We start from the raw sequence: 22,194 nt of genomic DNA on the forward strand, positions 1-22,194 counted from the left end.
TACTAGGAAGGGTGTGAAAATGAATGCATAAATATAATTGGTGTACTTTTAATTTTGTGTTTTGGCGAAAAAACCGAACATAGTACTTACCTTAAGTAATTTCTGATATCTGGCGAGGGGTTACACTTCATAGAACGGCTGCGATCTACCGCAACCGACCAGTGTATTTAGTAAACACCAAAATTTGCAATCTTAAAACACCAATTGGTAAAAAAAAAATTTCAACCACCAATATCCAATGCAACCGACGACTGTCGGTGTTTGTTAGTATGAGTTTGGTTACCCATATCTCAGCAGTTTGGTATTCTCTTATTTAGTACTCTCTCAATTTTCTTGAGGTAATGCCAACTGCTGGCAATTGTAGTTGTTGTTGAGTGCAATCACACTTAAATGCCACACTCGTTCTTTTTTTTACCGAGTGTTGTTGCGATGTCGATTGGTTTAAGATTGCAAGACACTGCATACGAACATTGTTATATGCTAGTGGTGTTTTTATTCTCACATTTGTATCAATGTAAAAGATCGCATGGTAATTGGTGTCTTACTCACTGCCACCGACATTTTGTGGGTAAGATTGCAATACGAAAAAAAGCAACCGGTTGCAGTTCTCTGGTGCACGCAAAGAAAAAAAAAAAACAGACAAAAAACGTTTGGAAAACGTGTACCGAAAGCGTTTTTCTTTTGTTAGAGTTTTTGAATTTCTTCGAAAATTTTAAACTTTTATCACAAAAAAATTCGATTGTTACAACATTTTTATTTTTTCAATAAAATAAATTATATTTGAACCAACAACACAGTCCATTTCGTTTATATAAAGCACTGTTCTTTTCTGACTTTAAGTCTTTAATAAGACACATTTTACAGTTTCATAGTAAAAATTTAATATGTAAAGTTGAACACCTTGCGGCGTCCACGAGTCGGTTAAATAAATTTTATTTAACAGATCATACATTTAGTTGGACACAGTGGGGCAGTGTTTGGTACGTCCGTCTTGCATACCAAGGGACCTGGGTTCGATCCCTGCTTCGACCGAACACCAAAATGTTTTTTATTTGTTTTTTTATATATATTCCAGATATGTTCGGAAGATTCCGAAAAGGTGTTCAACATTATATACTACTACATTAAATTTTTACTACGAAACTGTAAAATGTGTTTTATTAAAGACTTAAAGTCAGAAAAGAACAGTAATTGATATAAACGAAATGGACTGTGTTGTTGTTTCAAAAATATTTTCTTTTTGTTGAAAAATAAAAATTTTGTAATAAACGATTTTTTTTGTGATAAGAATTTAAAACTTTCGAAGAAATAAAAAAACCCTCTCCACAAAATAAAAACGTTTTCGTTACACGTTTTCCGAACGTTGTTTTTCTTTACGTGTAGTGCCCTCAATATTTAGAAGAGGGAACATTACTTGATATGAACTCTATTGCAACAATTTATTGTTCACTCAATTCTTTCACATTTCAAAGGATCTCAATGTTAATAATGATTTGTATTATTATTCTTATCTATTAACACATATATATATTCTTTTTCTCAAATTGACTATCTTAGATATATTTCAATTAGGTGTTCTATGCTCATTGCCACACATATTAAATTTTAATTAATTATATATGATTAAATACATATTCATATAAGAAATATCACATAAATACTACAGCCGCCTTAAGTAGTCATCATCCTGTCAATTTCGAATAATTATACCCATGACAGCAATTATGAACAACGAAATGTCCCACAATTGTAAGAAGATTGCCTGCAACAGGTTTCATGTTTTCAACAATGGCAACAACCGACATGTCTTGCTGCCTCAAACGTTGTCTCCACTTCAAGTGGCTATGGCATGCATGACTTATACTCAATAATCTACCCAATAATAATAATTGGAAGCTTTCCATTTATGTCTACATAGTTACCATTTGCAGAAGTCGCACACAATGTATGGGTATGGGGGTGTGGGTGGTAGTGGTAGTGGTAGACAACAGCTATTGAAATTTCAGATTTCGTGCATACGAAAATTCAACATGTGGTAATTTATGCACGCATTTTCTGGCAACTTATATTCATCTTTGAAGCACAATACTGTCTAGGTGTCCTCAACAATTATTGTATCATATTAAATACCAAAAGTTTTAATTGGTATTATACGCATACAAAAGATACTAATTCATATTTGTGAATACTTAAATAATAACTTATTATTGTTACTGTGGCAAATAATAAGATCTGACTGTTCCTAGGTTAGTATAGCAACACCTAACTAATAACGATATCTAAAGGAAATTGATGAAAAGAAAAATTGACTTCATTGAGAAAAGAGAGAGTGAGAGAGAGAGAGAGAGAGTGAGTGTGTGTATGTTTGTGAAAAGAAAATCTAGCCCACGCTCTTATAAAGCTATTATTGTGAGTCAAGATATCATGAGTGATGCTTGCATGATGATTTTGTGACAATTAATTTTAGGTGGAGAGAGGGACATGCTATACATGGAATATTGTAATCGTTGTTCTTTTGTTACAGTTTATCACCAAAAACAAAGAAATATTTACACTCCCAAATTTTTACTTTGTGGCTTAAATAAAAAACCTTTTATTACAAAATCACTGTGAAAATCAAATATGAAACATTTTAAGGTTACGTAGCAAAAATTTAATATGTTAATTACGAACATCTACTCCAATCATGCGAAGATTTTGGAAAATATACTTTTTTCCGGAACGAAATTTTTGAAAAACGATATTCGTATTTATTATAAAGTATTTTCTTTAAATCAAATAGACCTAAATTTATGATAAGCGTTACAACAGTTGTTCCTAATCTTTTTTATTTTCTTTTTTTTTTGAATCTTTCGTCAAAATAATACTTCCTTTGTCGTTCCTCACAAAAGAAACCTCTATAAAGTTCAATGACCGTGCATGCAAGTCCAATATGAACTAAAGCAAAAGAAAATTTTCGTATCATTCCCAAAAATAGTAAGAATGAACTACACTACACTCAAAAAAAAAGTGAACTCTCTATATCACTAGGTTAGGTTAGGTTATGTGGCAGCCCGATGTATCAGGCTCACTTAGACTATTCAGTCCATTGTGATACCACAGTGGTGAACTTCTCTCTTATCACTGAGTGCTGCCCGATTCCATGTTAAACTCAATGACAAGGGACCTCCTTTTTATAGCCGAGTCCGAACGGCGTTCCACATTCTAGTGAAACCACTTAGAGAAGCTTTGAAACCCTCAGAAATGTCACCAGCATTACTGAGGTGGGATAATCGACCGCTGAAAAACTTTTTGGTGTTCGGTCGTAGCAGGAATCGAACCCACGACCTTGTGTATGCAAGGCGGGCATGCTAACCATTGCACCACGGTGGCTCCCCCACTAACGCCAATTTAACTTTATTTTAGTTCATGTAAGTATTATGTTTGGAGAAAGTTTCCTTTGCTCTAATAATTTTTTTGCAAAAGCTAGTTAAATGAACTAAGAGACAGGAAAAAATTATAAATAAATGAAGCATAAAGATTTACTAAATTCGTACTTCCCACAAAATAGTTAATTAGTTCTTTAAATTTGTAAATTTTACTACAAATGCGTCCATACAAATACAAATATCGTTTGTCAAAAATTTGTAAATTTTACTACAAATTCGTTCATACAAATAAAAATATCAATTGTCAAAAATTTGTAAATTTTACCACAAATCCATCGAGAAATTAGTTCCCTTGATCTCAATTCATAATTGACAATAATACAATCTGCAATCGATTAGAATCCACTCGTTTAAACCCGATTCTTTTTTCTTGTCTTAGAAATAAAATTGTACATTACATTCTAAAGTATAATTAGATATAGACCCATAATTACAGGATGTTTTGGAAGCTTTTCTGAATATAAGTACTTCCAAAACACATTGTCAATTATCGGTCTAGGATCTTATTATACTTCAGAATGTAATATACAATTTATTTTCCATAATTTCGCTTCTAAGACAAGAAAAAAGAATCGCGTTTAAAACGATCGAGGGAGCTACTTACTTCTTTAGTATAAAATAATTCGTTCTGGAAGTCTCATCCCTCTATAAAAAGAATCGATTCGAGAAGAAGAGTGATATGTAGTGCTACAAAATATCATTAATTCCTTATTGTATTCCATTTTGGAAAAACTTTGCTGGGTAATTTTGCAACAAAACACAAAAGAAATTAAAACAAAAATGTACTATGCAGACGTTCTTTTTTTAACATTTTGCATATTATATATTTTCTCGGAGGAATCGGTGTTCTTGTGCATGTAAGGATTCAATTAAAAAAACTTATTCTGTGAAACCCTCTATTTAGACAAACCTCAAGCGATCTAGAGAATTTCTACCCCTACAAGTCTCATGGATGGAATTTCCCCTAGAAGTTATCAGAAACGCAATAATCTAATATGTAATCAATTTTATCCAACATTCCAAGCAGAATTTATAGAATACCGAAATTTGACTTCGTTTTTTTTTTGTTTAGGTTCAAAGAAATGCCTCTTTGGCAAAGGGTCCAAATTCGACCCTTAACCGATTATAGGGCTATAAGGCTAACCCTGGTGCAATTACAATCTCGGCTGAAAGACATTTAAAAATTTTCCCAATTTCCTAACAAATTCCTTTATTTTACTTCTCTTAAGTAGATTTTGGCAGAAGGTTGATGAAATGCAATATGCAAATAGCAAACTTCAATGTAGTTTTATTTGTGTTAAATTCAATATTCATCATATGTAAAAGCATATGCCTATTTATTTGAAATTCTTATTTTATTATTCATAGAATGTCCATACTTGAAAATCCTTTCATTGAAGAATTTTACTCTGCTTCAACAATTAAATCGATTTAAGATTTCAACATTCTGGGGTTTTTTAGTTAACATGAAAATGCTTATACAAATATTTGTGGTCGTTACTGTATCAAGTATAAATAAATAAAACCTTTTTCGTTTAATTAATGGTTATCGGTTTTATTTTTCTGCGAACAAACATAGTGAAATGGCAATAGCCGAAATATACAGCCAGACAGACTGAGTAAAAATAGAGCAATATTGAATGAATGAGCATCACCGAACACCTTCTAGGTTCCATTTGCCCTTGCAATGACAGACAATTTTATTTCTCCGTCTGAAAATGTTCCAGCAGAGTGTTGGTCAGCTGTATGTACGTACATATAACCCTCAAACACTGACCACAAATATATGTATGGTATATGTAAATCTATAACTGTGTACACATATGTACATTCATAGTCTCTTGAATAATAGATATTTGTTTCTTATGTAAAACTCATGCATGCATTTCTTTTCCATTTCAGCAATACCAGTTGGCAATTGGACACCACCGGACATCGATTATAATGAACGTTTCACCTGGGAGGGTGCCACCGATATGAGCACCAATTATCGTGAGGCATTGAAGCGTGGTCTACCATTTCCCATCTTAACCGTAGCCGAGTACTTTAGTCTTGGCCGTGAAGGTTTCTCATGGGGTGGTCAATATCGTGCAGCTGGCTATTTCGCTAGTATTCTACTCTGGGCCTCGTTGGCCTCGTGGCTGATGATGAATTTGTTGCTTATCGCAGTGCCACGTTATGGTGCATACATGAAGGCCTTAACGGGTGCATTGTTGATAAGCACCAATATTGGGTATTATTGTCAATTGCCAAAGAGACCACTGACCATATACATGGAGGGAGGACGTTTGGAATTTCATTTGGGCTGGTGTTATTGGTTGCTCTTGGTAGCAGGTGAGTAGAAATGCATCCAAGTAAAAATTCGTTACTCTATAAGACGTCATTATTATTTTATGGAATTCGAAGATAAATACTAAGAACATGTAAATTTTGACATCGTCGTGAATGTGAGTTTGCTTTAGTGCCACAAACATATTATTCAAGAGAACAATTTTTTTTGACGGTGAACAGGAACCTTTTTGTAGCAAAAATGTTGTTTTCTCGCCAACCATATACATGGTTGCCGAAATCAGATAAATCATTATCGAGAAAATAACTGGGTCGTGAAACATGTTCGGGGTGATCATATTCCTTCTTTGGGTGTAGTTAAGATGGTCGTGACTTTCTAATTATAAACTCTTAATCAGAAAACCAAATTTGATAGTTTGATAGAAAGAATCTTTTAATCAACCAACCAATAAATTTAATTTCTAGTTACTATAAGTGGTGGATGATAGCTTTATCTAAATCCAAACCGATATTTTCCAAAATCATTAGAGATTGTATCTGAGCCGAAGTACCACCCTATGCCAAAGTTAAGGGTAATCAAACTTAGGTTATGTGGCAGCCCGATGTACTTAGACTATTCAGTCCATTGTGATACCACAGTGGTGATCTTCTCATCACTAAGTGCTGCCCGATTCCATGTTAAGCTCAATGACAAGGGTCTTCCTTTTAATAGCCGAGTCCGAACGGCGTTCCAACTACACGATGCTATCATTTCTAAACTTCTCGTCGGTGACAATTTCTGCCACTGTTTTTTATGTGAACATTTTATATGTTTGGAAGCAATTTGAACCAAAAAAGATTGTGTTGTTATTGTCATCAACAGACAATTATCGCTATAGCCATCAACGCACAAACAACGCAAACAGTCAAACAGTTATATTTATATAGCGCCCACGAGCCGATGCAAACAAAATTTGGTTAACAGAAACATACATTTGTTGGCCACCGTGGAGCAATGGTTAACATGCCCGCATAGCATACAAGGGGTCATGGTTTTTTGTTTTAATATATTCCAAAAATGTTCGGAAGATTCCGAAAAGATTTTCGGTACATGTTTTCCAAACGTTTTTTTCGTTGCGTGGATTCGAGTATAAGCATTAATATCCCAGCAAAAAAAATGGAAGTTGTTCCACAAACATTTCTTTTAAAGCCCATCCCGGAATCCCCCATCGAGTTTTTTCAACTTCCAATGCAGTCCTTTTGGACAAGTCCGCAAACATTTCTTCTAAAGCGCATCGTGGGATCTACCAATAATTTTTTTCCACTTCTGATGCAGTCCTTTTGGACAAGTGCAGAAACATTTCTTCTAAAGCGCATCTTGGGATCCCCCAATGATTTTTTTCTACTTCCAATGCAGTCCTTGTGGACAAGTATTAGAAAAAACGCAATCAGGCTATTTTATGTGCAAATTTTGGACAATTAAAATTTACAAAAAAATAGAAAACTAATAAAAAAATAAAAATAAAAAAATATATAAAATTAATAAAAAATTAAAAAAATAATAATACAAAAAATAAATTTCATCCCCGCTGGGATTTGAACCTGTGCCGTTTGACTTTTTCGCTTTCATGGAAGTTTTTTTGAGAAGGTTTTGCAAATTACGAGAATTTTTTAATTTTTTTTTGTTGATTTTTAATGGAAAAAATATATTTATACAAATTTATACGAAAATATATGCCGAAAATAAAAAAATAAAAACGATGCATAACATAGAAAAATAATTTTTTAGAAAAATATTTGATAAAAAAAATTGCCGTTCATTTCGTTCATACTAATAAAGAACATCTCAAGAAACAATTATAATGTTATTCCATGGTGCCGTTTTACGTTCATATCACAAACATTTGAATTGACCTATCGACGCTTTATGTTCAATGGCGTTTATGGCTGAGTGTGCTAAGGCGTTCTGTTATGGTGCCTGCAAACCCTGGTTCAACCCCTGCTCGGAGCGAAAAATTTTTTCAAATTGTAAAAATTAGATAATAGGAAAATAATTGTGTAATAAAACGTATGGATGAAAAAAAGTGAAATTGGATGAAAAAAAAATTTTTTTGTTTTTTTTTTATATTTCTTCATTCAAATTAACTTCCAGGGCACAACTTCTAAAGCAATGCAAAGGATCCAAAAAGGGAGTACTTCCATCCTATGACAAGCCCATGTAAAATTCATTGGATATGATCCAAGTTTGCACTACTTCCGGATCACAGATTGGGGATCCAAACTACTTTTTTGGAAGCTCTTTTTTGCTGGGATTTTCCATCGAATCCTAAAGTTATTTAACGTAACCATTCAAAAGCACATGATATTTAAAGTATTTATTTAGTAGTGAACTGTTTTTTACTAGCATTTAACACCATTTTGATTGTATTCAAAGTTTATCGTATTTGGAATTACAAATAATTTTGCATTTTTATTGACGAATAATTTTGTACTTAATTTCATTTTTGCCGTTAAGGCCGGTATTAAGTAGCATTATCGCGCTAAAATAGACATGTTTTCGCGAATACTTTTTTTTAATAATTCATTTAAAATAAAATAAACTTTTTCAGTTTTTGCTTTGGATCATTCCCCACCAAGTTATAATAAAATTTGCATTATCGCGCTAAAATAGCCATGTTTTCATGGTTACTTTTATTTAATAATTTATTTTTTGTTATTTCCCCAAGTATAATACAATTTGCCAAAAGTTTATAATGTTATACTGCTTTTACAGATTTATTTTTAATTTTAGCGACAAAATTCGAACTTAATGCCCACTTTTATTTTTTGAAAGTGTCCGTCAACTCCTCTTGGTCTAACTAAACTTTGTTTTTATAAATATTTTTCACTGTTTTATTTTTTAATGTCCTCTGTCTGAATATTTTGACTTTGACTGACAAACCAAGAAAAAAATGATGCCGATAATGCCGAACTGATAAACAAACCACATACCCATTGCTCTTTTGTTTCAAATGTCTATTTTCTTTGTTCTGTATGTCGATTCTTTTTACTCCGAATACTCATTTTATTATTCAAATTATATATTGAATATTATTATTAAATATTTAGATTTAAGCATATCAAATTTTTGACGAAGCCTCATTACGATACCAAGCGCATAGCCAAAACAAATGAACTCATACCACAGTTTTCCGAAAAAACATACAAGCAGTTTCACAGCAACCACAAATTTTGATTCTCTCGCTGTGTTATGTTAATATCTTTCATTACCCTCCCGGTTTCCTCTGTCTATTTCTTTCTCTATTTTTTCTCTCTTTCGCTCTCTGAATAAAGTATGTTTACTCGAAATTTCTAAGTTTATATATGTTTATATTTACAAATATTATTTTTATTTGAAACATTGATGTCCCAAACACAATATATATTAATATATGTGTTTCAAACATTTTATGCTTATTTAGGAACACTATATGTTTGAACTTAAATACGCAGCAAAAAATGGAGCACTATTTCAGCAGGATTGTAATGGAGAGAGGCAGTACCAACTGCTTACAAAACAACCGAATCAGCGCTGATTTTTGGTGGCGATGTCCCGATTTAGAGCAGCTTCTACATAGCGCTGATATAATTGCTAATTTTAATAGAAATATTGCTCAGAAGTGAGCAATATATATGGGCATATAGTGTTTAAAAAATTCCGCCCGAAAGACATTTAGTTTACATCGGAACATATGAAAAACATATTTTTCTATCAGTCAGTACTGTCAGTGTTGGATCGCTTCCAAAATATGAACGAAAAAAGCGATAATGACATCAGAATTGATCCAGAAAAAGATTGAATCGAGATTCACTACCCAGTGGCAAAAACATTTGTTCATGAGTTTAACAAATCGCTAGAATGGACTCAACACTTATTGAAAAATGAACTTGGACTAATGCCATTGAAGTTCCAAAAAGTGCAAGAACTCACCGATTGTAGTACCGTTTAGTTAATATTTTCTAAAATTTACCTAATTTTTTACCGGTTAAAGGTTTTGTTTGAGTGTATCTTTAAATTAAAATTAGGATACAGCTTTGATTTATCGAATTTTCATTGTCTTTTTGCGATAGTTTAAAAAATCTATGTATGTTCAAATAAATGCCAGTTTAAAATTCCAAATTACAAATTTTTTTTTTTTAAATTAAAAAACCAAAAATGCAAAATCCTTCAAATAAGTCTTAGGCTTCAAATATAGCCTAAGGCTTACTTTTTATCTTTATCCCCAAGATTGAGTATCTCAGTTAATTTAAAGATTATTTCTTTAAATCAAAAATGTTTTACTTTACTTTAAAGAAAATTTGCCTTACTTTAAAGACTCGTGATTTTAACAGAAACTCGTCCTTGCGTGACCTAGTTTAGGTCACATTAACTTTAATATTAGGTAAATATTTTCCTCAGTACAATAATGACTTAAAATGGAGTTTGCTCGCTGCATTTCTACCGCACATAGGTCATCAAAATCTTCGGATATCAATAACATACGTTTGCGCCTGGGAATTTTGGAGGGAATAGTTGGCTCTAAAACATACAAAAGTGTCGATCATCTGAAGACGGTGCTTTGCCGGGAATGGGTCAAAATATCGCAGAGTTACTTTCGTGCATCGTGTGACGGCTTTGTCGGCCGTTTGAAGGTCAAATGTCGTCTATGTACAAAACTACATTGTGTCTAAAATTTGATGTAAATCCCGAACTCTGTTTGCTTTTGAACAATAAAACTAATAAAAAAATTAAAATATATTGCGTTTTAGTTTGTTGCTTTACATATCATCCACTCTGTAAACTGGGTACTATACTTTGAAGATAAAAATACATGAACATACAGACAGACACACACAAAGAAACAAAACGTTTGGAAAACGTTACCGTTTACAATAAAAAAATAATTGTTGATCCAAATAAACCGTCCATTACGTTTATATCACGCACTGTTCTTTTCTGACTTTAACAGCCGTATTCATAAAAAGTTAAACGACGTTTATACACACAATTTCAATTTCTGATTCAATCACGAAATTAATTGATCCAATTAATTTTTTAATTGAAATGTCTTCAATCACGAAAATGATAATATCAATCACAGTTTTAATTGGGCATAGAAAAAATTCTTGATTAAAGAATTAATTGATTTTTTCAGCAAATTTCAATTAATTTTTTAATTGATTCAATTAAAAATGTAATTGATGTTGATTGCAAAACTCAATTAATTTATTAATTAAAAAAGGTAACTATTTTTAATTACTTTCTGAATTGACTTAGAGTTTTTATTTGGATTAACAAATGATTGTTTGAAATACATTTTTAATTAAAAATTAAAAAAAAATCAGCACTTTTTTAACTGAATTAGTCTTCCGAATTTGATTAAAAAGTTAATTGTATCAATTAATTTTTTAATTAAAAATTTTAAAATTTTCAATCATTGGCTTAATTAACTTAATGTTTCTATCATGATTAAAAAGTTAATTGTATCAATTAATTTATTAATTGAAAACGTTTTCAACTTCAATTAACTTTTTAATTGGAAATATTTTGGTGATATTTTTTTCTGTGTAAACGACTGATAGACTATTTCGTGAAAAATAGCATTCATAAACAATTGATAGCTTACCCAACCTTTAATAAGTTTTTGGTAAGTTGCAAATAATTAACTTCTTTAACTCTTCGATAAAATTTGAGGAATATTAATTATGTCCATTTGGAAGCATTGGCTTCGTGTGTAAATTGGGATCTAATGAACGGTATGGTATCCGAGGATGACCAACTCTTTTTTCTGCAGGATAATGTCAAATGTCTTCAGGACACGTTATTGCCTTTGAAGACAAAGAGGGTCTCTTCGAATTCAAAACCATGGTTCAACGATGAGGCCCGGATAGCTATAAGGGAACGAGACTTAGCCTTTTCAAGATGGAAACGGTTTAGAACGTCATCTTTGCGGGAGGAATTTCGTGTGCTTTGGAAACGAGCGAATGTCGTGATAAGACGCGCTAAGACACGTTATTTTTATGACAGATTCTCCTCGGCTCTGGGATCGAAACATACATGGAGGATAATACGGGAGATTGGATTAGGCAAGGACTCAGGTAGCGATGACCTTGTTGACGTCGATGAACTTAATCGTAAATTTATTGACATTTCGAACGTTCCGATCGGGCACGATTTTTATGATTTTGACATTGACACATTGGATTTTGGTGCAAATGATAGCTGATTTGAATTTTCATGTATTGATTCAGGCGATGTTGTGCATAGTTTCACCCTTGTGAAATCGAATGCTATGGGCTACGATGGCATTGACCCCCGGTTTCTGAAAATATTATTACCGATCTTATTACCATATATAACAAACTTGTTTAACAGGATTATTTATACGGGTTCATTCCTACAGCATGGAAACATAGCAAGATCATCCCATTACCGAAGAATTCCAACGAATATAGGCCGATATCTATCTTAAGTTTTCTTTCCAAAGTACTTGAAAAGATTATGTATAAGCAGGTATCTGATTATCTCTCTGACAATTCATTGCTCTTTGAGAAGCAATCTGGGTTCCGACCCAATCATAGTTGCATAACTGCCTTGACTGATGTCTCAGAGGACATTAGATGTAACATGGAGAAAAATGAGGTGACGATCCTGGTGTTGCTTGATCACTCTAAAGCATTTGACTCAGTTGATCACAAACTTCTTTGCGCCAAACTTCTGAATATTTTTAAGTTTTCGTCTTGTGCGACACGGTCTATTTATGTAATAGAACGCAATCTGTCTGTAGTAATGGGATGGTTTCAGAAGTTTTGTCCATAAATAAAGGGGTTTCACAGGGGTCAATTTTGGGTCCACTACTTTTCTCCATGTACACCAATGATTTACCGTGCCAACTTTCGTTCAGTAGGGTACACTTGTATGCGGATGACGTCCAGTTGTATATTTCGAGCCCAGTTGCGGAACTAGATGATTGTATTTGCAAACTGAACTTTGACTTATCTCAAATATACACTTGGGCGACGGCGAACGGGCTTTGCCTCAATCCTTCGAAATCGAAATACATCGCGATTGGTAGGAGGCATTCTAGTTCAATACCCTCTTTGAATGTTAGGATCAATAATGAACGCATTTTAAATGTTACGACTGCTAGGAATCTTGGCATTGTTTTTAATAACACCCTCACCTGGTCCAATCACATAAGTGCTGCAATCGGACAGGGTTATTCGAAGCTGAGGACACTTTGGTCGACTCATTATTACACTCCTCTTAGGGTAAGGTGTCTCTTGGCGAAATGTTATGTGATACCGGGGATTTTATATGGCGTTGAACTTTTTGCAAGCTGCGATTCGGTTAGTAGGCGCAGATTGAATGTATTTTTTTTATAACGTTACGCGTTATGTTTATGGATTGAGACGACGCGACTCTGTCACACAATTCTCTCGCACTATATATGGAGTTTCGCTTGATGAACTAATTTTAATTAGGGGCCTTTTATTTCTACACAAGATAATACACTCGGAAGTTCCGGCATACCTATTCGATAGACTTAGATTTGCTCGTTCTAATAGGGGAAGAACACTTATACCACTGGTGTATCGTACATTGGTCTCTGATTGGCAATTTTTCATATCATCCATACGTCTCTGGAATACACTTCCACATAATATTCAAACAACAAGTGACATTTTGCAATTTAAAAAGATATTATTTGATAATTTTCGCTTACAGCAGAGGATAAATTTCTATTGAATGCTACATTTATTTACATTTTATTTCATTTTTGATTATTAATTTCTCGTTTTTTCATATTTGTTCATTTTTTATTGGTTTATTTTTTTGTTTCTTTTCTATTTATGGTTATTTTTTTTTTGTACCCTATTTCTTACACCTTTCAATTTTTATTTACAATAGTGTAATTTTTATATCAATTCAATTTGAATCGTATATTTTTTTGTTTTGTTTTGTTTTAATTTAATTTTTTTTGTTTTTGTTTTAATATAATTTCTTTCAATTTTTTGATTTTCCATTTTTATATACATATGTTAAATTTTTTTTCTTCATGGATTCACAATATCAAATGTAAATTTACCAAAACTTTTATTCTTAGGTATTTTAATGTTATTATTTTATATTAAATGGATAATTGTAACATGTAACTGTAACTATAAGAATCTAATATTCTTGTTGTATATGTCATAAATAAAACAATCAAACAATCAAAAAAAAAATAAAATTGTAAAATAATTTTGTGGGCAATGCCTATTATATTTTTATTGTTTTATGCTATTTCCTACATCATTATATGTCAATACGTATAAAATGGGCGATCCTTTTTTGATGCAATTTTTCCAAATACTTAAACCAAGTAAGAGAACTGCAGAAATAGACCTACAGAATTCATACCTAACAATATTATGTTAATTTATCGTCATCTTAACTTCCTTTTGTAACTTTAATGAAAAATGTGTGGAAAATTAGGTCGAGAAGTTAAATAGATGAATTTCATTAGATTAGTGATGTGTTTTTAATAACAATAGACTTGATATTCGAATACAATACGGTTCGATTAGTACCAATATCGATACTATTTTAACATATTGACTAATTATAAAATGATTGTATGTTGTGAGTAATGCCTTCCATGTAAATTAATTTAAACTTTAAAATTATATTTCGCCACAAAATCAATGATATGTTCAGACTTTATTTTTATTACGATCAACCGGTTATAATTTGTTTTTCATCACTACGATGAAAATGACTTAACGACATGTGTTGCCACCTGATTACTAAAAACGCATAATAACTATATTAGTGTTATTAATGATTAATGAATACTTATTTTTATATAAGGGTTATAAAATAAAAAGGGCGTGGTAGCTATAGCTGGTTTAAAGTGTACGTTAATGTTTTTATTAATAAGGCCGTAAGTATTTAATAAGACACATTTTGAAGTTTTATAGTAAAAATTTAATATATGTACAAAAAAAACTTTTTTGTGTTCGGTCGAAGCAGGGATTGAACCCACGACCCTTAGTATGTAGAACGGGCCTGCAAACCATTATTCCACGGTGGCCAACTAAATGTTTGTGTCTGGTAAATAAAGTTTCTTTACATCGGCTCGAGGGCGCCGAAAACTATGCTATATAAATATAACTGTGTGCGCTGCTTCATCATTGATGACTATAGCGATAATTGTATGTTGATGACAATAACAGCTAATTAGTTATTGCATCCTCCAACAGACGTCAATCTTTATTGCAAAAATTCAATACTATAATTTTGTTTGGGTGCTAAGAATTATATTTGGTGTATACAGTTAGAAGATTTAAAATTTAAGAAGATAATGTGAGTTATATTGTCACTTTTCAAAACGATCATTACATTCATACACTCAAACAAGGGGGCTTTAATGCCAACTGAGCTTTATTTTAGTTCATGAATATTAGTTGATTTTAGTTAAATTTTTAATGACGAGAATTAATAACTAGAAAATAAACTAACAACTATATATATATATATATATATATATATATATATATATATATATATATATATATATATATATATATATATATATATATATATATATATATATATATATATATATATATATATATATATATATATATATATATATATATATATATATATATATATATATATATATATATATATATATATATATATATATATATATATATATATATATATATATATATATATATATATATATATATATATATATATATATATATATATATATATATATATATATATATATATATATATATATATATATATATATATATATATATATATATATATATATATATATATATATATATATATATATATATATATATATTCTAGTTATTAATTCTCGTCATTAAAAATTTAACTAAAATCAACTAATATTCATGAACTAAAATTAAAGCTCAGTTGGCATTAAAGCCCCCTTGTTTGAGTGTATGAATGTAATGATCGTTTTGAAAAGTGACAATATAACTCACATTATCTTCTTAAATTTTAAATCTTCTAACTGTATACACCAAATATAATTCTTAGCACCCAAACAAAATTATAGTATTGAATTTTTGCAATAAAGATTGACGTCTGTTGGAGGATGCAATAACTAATTAGCTGTTATTGTCATCAACATACAATTATCGCTATAGTCATCAATGATGAAGCAGCGCACACAGTTATATTTATATAGCATAGTTTTCGGCGCCCTCGAGCCGATGTAAAGAAACTTTATTTACCAGACACAAACATTTAGTTGGCCACCGTGGAGTAATGGTTTGCAGGCCCGTTCTACATACTAAGGGTCGTGGGTTCAATCCCTGCTTCGACCGAACACAAAAAAGTTTTTTTTGTACATATATTAAATTTTTACTATAAAACTTCAAAATGTGTCTTATTAAATACTTACGGCCTTATTAATAAAAACATTAACGTACACTTTAAACCAGCTATAGCTACCACGCCTTTTTATTTTATAACCCTTATATAAAAATAAGTATTCATTAATCATTAATAACACTAATATAGTTATTATGCGTTTTTAGTAATCAGGTGGCAACACATGTCGTTAAGTCATTTTCATCGTAGTGATGAAAAACAAATTATAACCGGTTGATCGTAATAAAATAAAGTCTGAACATATCATTGATTTTGTGGCGAAATATAATTTTAAAGTTTAAATTAATTTACATGGAAGGCATTACTCACAACATACAATCATTTTATAATTAGTCAATATGTTAAAATAGTATCGATATTGGTACTAATCGAACCGTATTGTATTCGAATATCAAGTCTATTGTTATTAAAAACACATCACTAATCTAATGAAATTCATCTATTTAACTTCTCGACCTAATTTTCCACACATTTTTCATTAAAGTTACAAAAGGAAGTTAAGATGACGATAAATTAACATAATATTGTTAGGTATGAATTCTGTAGGTCTATTTCTGCAGTTCTCTTATTTGGTTTAAGTATTTGGAAAAAATTGCACCAAAAAAGGATCGCCCATTTTATACGTATTGACATATAATGATGTAGGAAATAGCATAAAACAATAAAAATATAATAGGCATTGCCCACAAAATTATTTTACAATTTTATTTTTTTTTTTTGATTGTTTGATTGTTTTATTTATGACATATACAACAAGAATATTAGATTCTTATAGTTACAGTTACATGGTACAATTATCCATTTAATATAAAATAATAACATTATAATACCTAAGAATAAAAGTTTTGGTAAATTTACATTTGATATTGTGAATCCATGAAGAAAAAAAATTTAACATATGTATATAAAAATGGAAAATCAAAAAATTGAAAGAAATTATATTAAAACAAAAACAAAAAAATTAAATTAAAACAAAACAAAACAAAAAAAAATATACGATTCAAATTGAATTGATATAAAAATTACACTATTGTAAATAAAAATTGAAAGGTGTAAGAAATAGGGTACAAAAAAAAAAATAACCATAAATAGAAAAGAAACAAAAAAATAAACCAATAAAAAATGAACAAATATGAAAAAACGAGAAATTAATAATCAAAAATGAAATAAAATGTAAATAAATGTAGCATTCAATAGAAATTTATCCTCTGCTGTAAGCGAAAATTATCAAATAATATCTTTTTAAATTGCAAAATGTCACTTGTTGTTTGAATATTATGTGGAAGTGTATTCCAGAGACGTATGGATGATATGAAAAATTGCCAATCAGAGACCAATGTACGATACACCAGTGGTATAAGTGTTCTTCCCCTATTAGAACGAGCAAATCTAAGTCTATCGAATAGGTATGCCGGAACTTCCGAGTGTATTATCTTGTGTAGAAATAAAAGGCCCCTAATTGACATTAGTTCATCAAGCGAAACTCCATATATAGTGCGAGAGAATTGTGTGACAGAGTCGCGTCGTCTCAATCCATAAACATAACGCGTAACGTTATAAAAAAATACATTCAATCTGCGCCTACTAACCGAATCGCAGCTTGCAAAAAGTTCAACGCCATATAAAATCCCCGGTATCACATAACATTTCGCCAAGAGACACCTCACCCTAAGAGGAGTGTAATAATGAGTCGACCAAAGTGTCCTCAGCTTCGAATAACCCTGTCCGATTGCAGCACTTATGTCCTTAGTTCATGAATATTAGTTGATTTTAGTTAAATTTTTAATGACGAGAATTAATAACTAATATATATATATATATATATATATATATATATATATATATATATATATATATATATATATATATATATATATATATATATATATATATATATATATATATATATATATATATATATATATATATATATATATATATATATATATATATATATATATATATATATATATATATATATATATATATATATATATATATATATATATATATATATATATATATATATATATATATATATATAGAGTAGTCTGTAAGGATACTTGTATCTATAGGCTAAATAAAATAATAATAATAAAAAAGTTGTATACAAATATAGTGAGCAATTTTACTAAAAAATAAAATAGTTCATATTTTCCTAAAATTAGGGAAGTTTTCTTAAATTGAGTTCATAAATTTCCCAAATGAGTACATTTTACTAAAATTTTACCTGTCTTGAAATTCGTACAGCGCAAAAGACATTTTAACAATTTTTAAATCCAATTTTTCCTTCAACATATGAAATTTTCAACAGAAAAAAATATTATGTTTAATAAATTTTCTTCAATTTGACAAAAAGTATTAACTTATTTGTAACATGTTGCAATAAAAAAACTATTTTAGTTAAAAATTTCAAAAATATACCCACATTTTCTTTCGATGTATGCCTGATGCTTGTACTGCCCATATTCATGTAAATAAAATATTTGTGCACCCTGCCCGCACAAATTATGTGGGATAGACAAATTATCGATAAAATTCCATATTGAATGTTCTCTTTGGCTATGTTTGTGAACCTATCTTTAACTCTTTCTACATTTTTTGATATTATTATTAATTTTTTCCATTCCAGGTATTCTATGTTTTGTTGCTGGTGTCCTAATATCGATTATCGATCTGGTATGGCCTCACACATTCTCCACAGTTCTGGAGGTTTATTATGGTACACCGTACGATCGACATGTCATCCTAGAGGAATCCAGTGATGTGCGATATCGCAAACGTACCAGTCGAAATTTGGAAGATCCACCCGGTTTGGGTTCTCGTATACTCAGACGTCTTTCCTCTAAGGCCAGAGATAACTCAGTGCCTCAAGCACATCGTGGTAGCACCAGCAGTGCAATTGCACAACACATGGGAGGAAGCAGCGGAGCCATGGTTGGCAGTAGTCATAATCAGGTGGCGCATATGCATCATGGTCATCATCAGAGTGGTGTGGACAATAAGGCCTATCAAAGTGATGTGCCAAAAAGTCCATGGCGATATCCTTTCCGAAGAGCGCAACAAATACAAGCGCATCCCATGCATATGCAACGAACCTTATCACAGGATTCAGGTTCTTCTGTAGCATCAGCTGCCATACAAATCTCGCCACTACACAAGCATGCGTTGTCGAGGATGTTACCGTATGTATTAATGTAGAATAACAGTTGATAACAGCGATGACAAAGCAAATGCTGTGCAGTCTCCTTTTTTTATGGCGCTATGTAAGGAATGCACAGCCATTTTTATACCCTCCACCATAGGATGGGGTAGATGGATTTGAATTTTCATTCCGTTTGTAACACATCGAAATATTGCTCTAAGACCCCATAAAGTATATATATTCTGGGTCGTGGTGAAATTCTGAGTCGATCTAGCTTTGTCCGTCCGTCCGTCTGTTGAAATCACGCTAACTTCCGAACGAAACAAGCTATCGACTTGAAACTTGGCACAAGTAGTTGTTATTGATGTAGGTCAGATGGTATTGCAAATGGGCCATATCGGTCCACTTTTACGTATAGCCCCCATATAAACGGACCCCCAGATTTGGCTTGCGGAGCCTCTTAGAGAAGCAAATTTCATCCGATCCGGTTGAAATTTGATACGTGGTGTTTATACATGGCCTCTAACACCCAGGCAAAAATTGGTCCATTTCGGTTCATAATTATATGTCGTTACAATATAAACCGATCCCCAAATTTTGCTTGTGGATCCTCTGGGAAGAGCAAAATTTATCCAATTCGGTTCTTATCGGTCCAAATTTAATTATGGGGGTTTTCATCCGATGCGGCTGAAATTTGGTACGTGGTGTAAGTACTTGATCTCTATACACTATGCAAAAATTGGTCTGAATCGGTTCATTTTTATATATAGCCCCTATATAAAGCGGTCCCCAGATTTGAAGGAGCAAATTTAATCCTGATCCCCAGGATTTACTTTTTGAGCCTCGTAATTATTTATAGACTCTCATATATACTGGTCAAAAACTGAGTTATATATGTATTTAATATGCCTTTGTTGTCTAACATATATCACACATAGACTAACGTACAAAGTTAAAGCGATGCTAATAAGTTTTAAGATACCTTTCCATGGCAAGTGTTAAAGGTTAAAGTGGCAGCCCGATTAAGATTCAGACTCACTTAGACTATTCAGTCCATTGTGATAGGCAAGTATTAGCTCAGCCTTTAGTAGAAGTTTCTACGCTATCCATGGTGGAGGGTACATAAAATTCGGCCTGACCGTACTTACGGCTGTATATACTTGTCTATTTTGTACAACGAACAATGTATTTTCTTGAAATCTCTTACTTAAATCGACGAAGCAGCATTTGGTTTGCCTTATAGAGGAGTTACAGTTTTAGATTTGTATATTCTTTCTTTTCAGAAATCCTCCAATGAATCGCATACGCGATGTGGAACATTGGTGATAACCTTATGGGTTTCTTAACGTTTGACAACAAATCGGATGAGTCTTGTTTTTATAAAGCAAAATTATTATTTTTTTTCTATTCTCCAACCTTTCTCTTCTAACTATAATCATTATTTACTTTCTATTTTTATTCTTTATCGGACGTAACTTATTTGTGATAAAAAATTAACCAATTTATTGACCTATGATTAACAAGAAAAAATTGGACGGATACATGGACAAAACCTTGACAAATAATAAGTTTAAATTTTATCCTATGCCTTTATATTTTATTAATATTTAAAAATTTAGTTTATGACTTAAGTACAACTACCAGTGGCAGCCATGTTCGTTAACTAAGATAGACGAAATTAGTATCCAGTGTTAACAAAGTGAAGGATATACAAGGACAAAACAGGATAAAATGGAACTTGAAGAAAAAACAAAATTTAAATATAAGTGATCATATCATTGTGATAATCCCTGTTAAACATTAAAACAAGACAAAATTTTTAGTTTAGCTATTTTTAATTTAATTTTATTCAAATTTATAAAGAGAGAGCGTGATATTGTATGAGGAAGATCTAAAATGAAATATACTGCAAATGTGACACAAATAGTTTTTGGAAATAATATCTTTGCGAAATTTTAAAATCGACGAAAATAAAATCTATTAAAATATATTTTTACATTTATCATCTTATTCCTCATCTAAGTCCATCTCTATTTCATCCATTAACAAAAAAATATTATTTGATTACCTGTTATATTGAGTTCTAAACGTATCGTATTTTACAAAATAAGCCTTAGCTTTTAAATAGGCCATTTTTATTATAGCGACCACATTTAATGACATAATTACAAAATAATTGGCTTAATTTCTTCTAGAATTTAGACAACACTTAGTAAATTTTTTTATGTTCGCGTTTACAAAATTATTTATTCTATTGACTTTATGTTTTACTTTGTAAGTTAAGAAAAACAATATTTTACGTTTATATATAGAAATTGACAAAACATATCATTTAATTTATTTATCACAGAAACAAAAACAAACAAACATAATAATTAAGTATAGCGATGAATAGAGCGAAAATATTGCATAAAATTACGAGTGTTGAAATATTATTAAATAAGTATATTTTAAACAATTATCTAAGAATTATGAATAATAACGCAACGAAGTGAAACAAATCGTGTGTAATCCTTAAAAAAAAACAACAACAACAATGAAAACAAATATTATAAAACAAAAAATAAAATGTTAAAAATTATAGTCAAAATTCGTTTTCTTTTTTTACTATTACGGCACAAGGTGAGTTGTTGTGTACAGCGACATTTTATATTTAACCCAACGTTTTATATTTTACCTAACGTTGTTTAAACCTCTCAGTTATTTCGATGACATTTTAAGCATTTCGGCCTTACAAATCGTTTGTATTAATGACAGCAGATACTTTTCCACTACCAAAAATTTTCGTTTCTTTAATTAAAAAAAAAAAACAGCACAACAGTGTCAGCGCCGTGAAATATTGTAGAGTATTTTTTTATTTATTTCCTTTGAGAATTCATATGTTTTAAAACGATTTTAATAAATGTTTA

General features: G+C 31.0%; 1 protein-coding gene across 1 annotated transcript in view; it reads left to right on the top strand.

Moving 5' to 3' along the window:
* The window catches only part of mol (dual oxidase maturation factor 1 mol), a 200,822-nt gene extending 178,947 nt beyond the window's left edge, over positions 1 to 21,875 (top strand). The window contains exons 6-8 of the mRNA XM_075294623.1: positions 5,331 to 5,762; positions 18,773 to 19,325; positions 20,569 to 21,875. Of these exons, the coding sequence (XP_075150738.1) occupies positions 5,331 to 5,762; positions 18,773 to 19,325; positions 20,569 to 20,611 (1,028 nt within the window). The 3' untranslated portion in view covers positions 20,612 to 21,875. The remainder of the gene's footprint in view (positions 1 to 5,330; positions 5,763 to 18,772; positions 19,326 to 20,568) is intronic.
* Positions 21,876 to 22,194: the final 319 nt, after the last annotated feature.

Source organism: Haematobia irritans, chromosome 2, assembly GCF_050003625.1.
Source record: "Haematobia irritans isolate KBUSLIRL chromosome 2, ASM5000362v1, whole genome shotgun sequence".
NCBI classification, from domain to species: Eukaryota; Metazoa; Arthropoda; class Insecta; order Diptera; family Muscidae; genus Haematobia; species Haematobia irritans.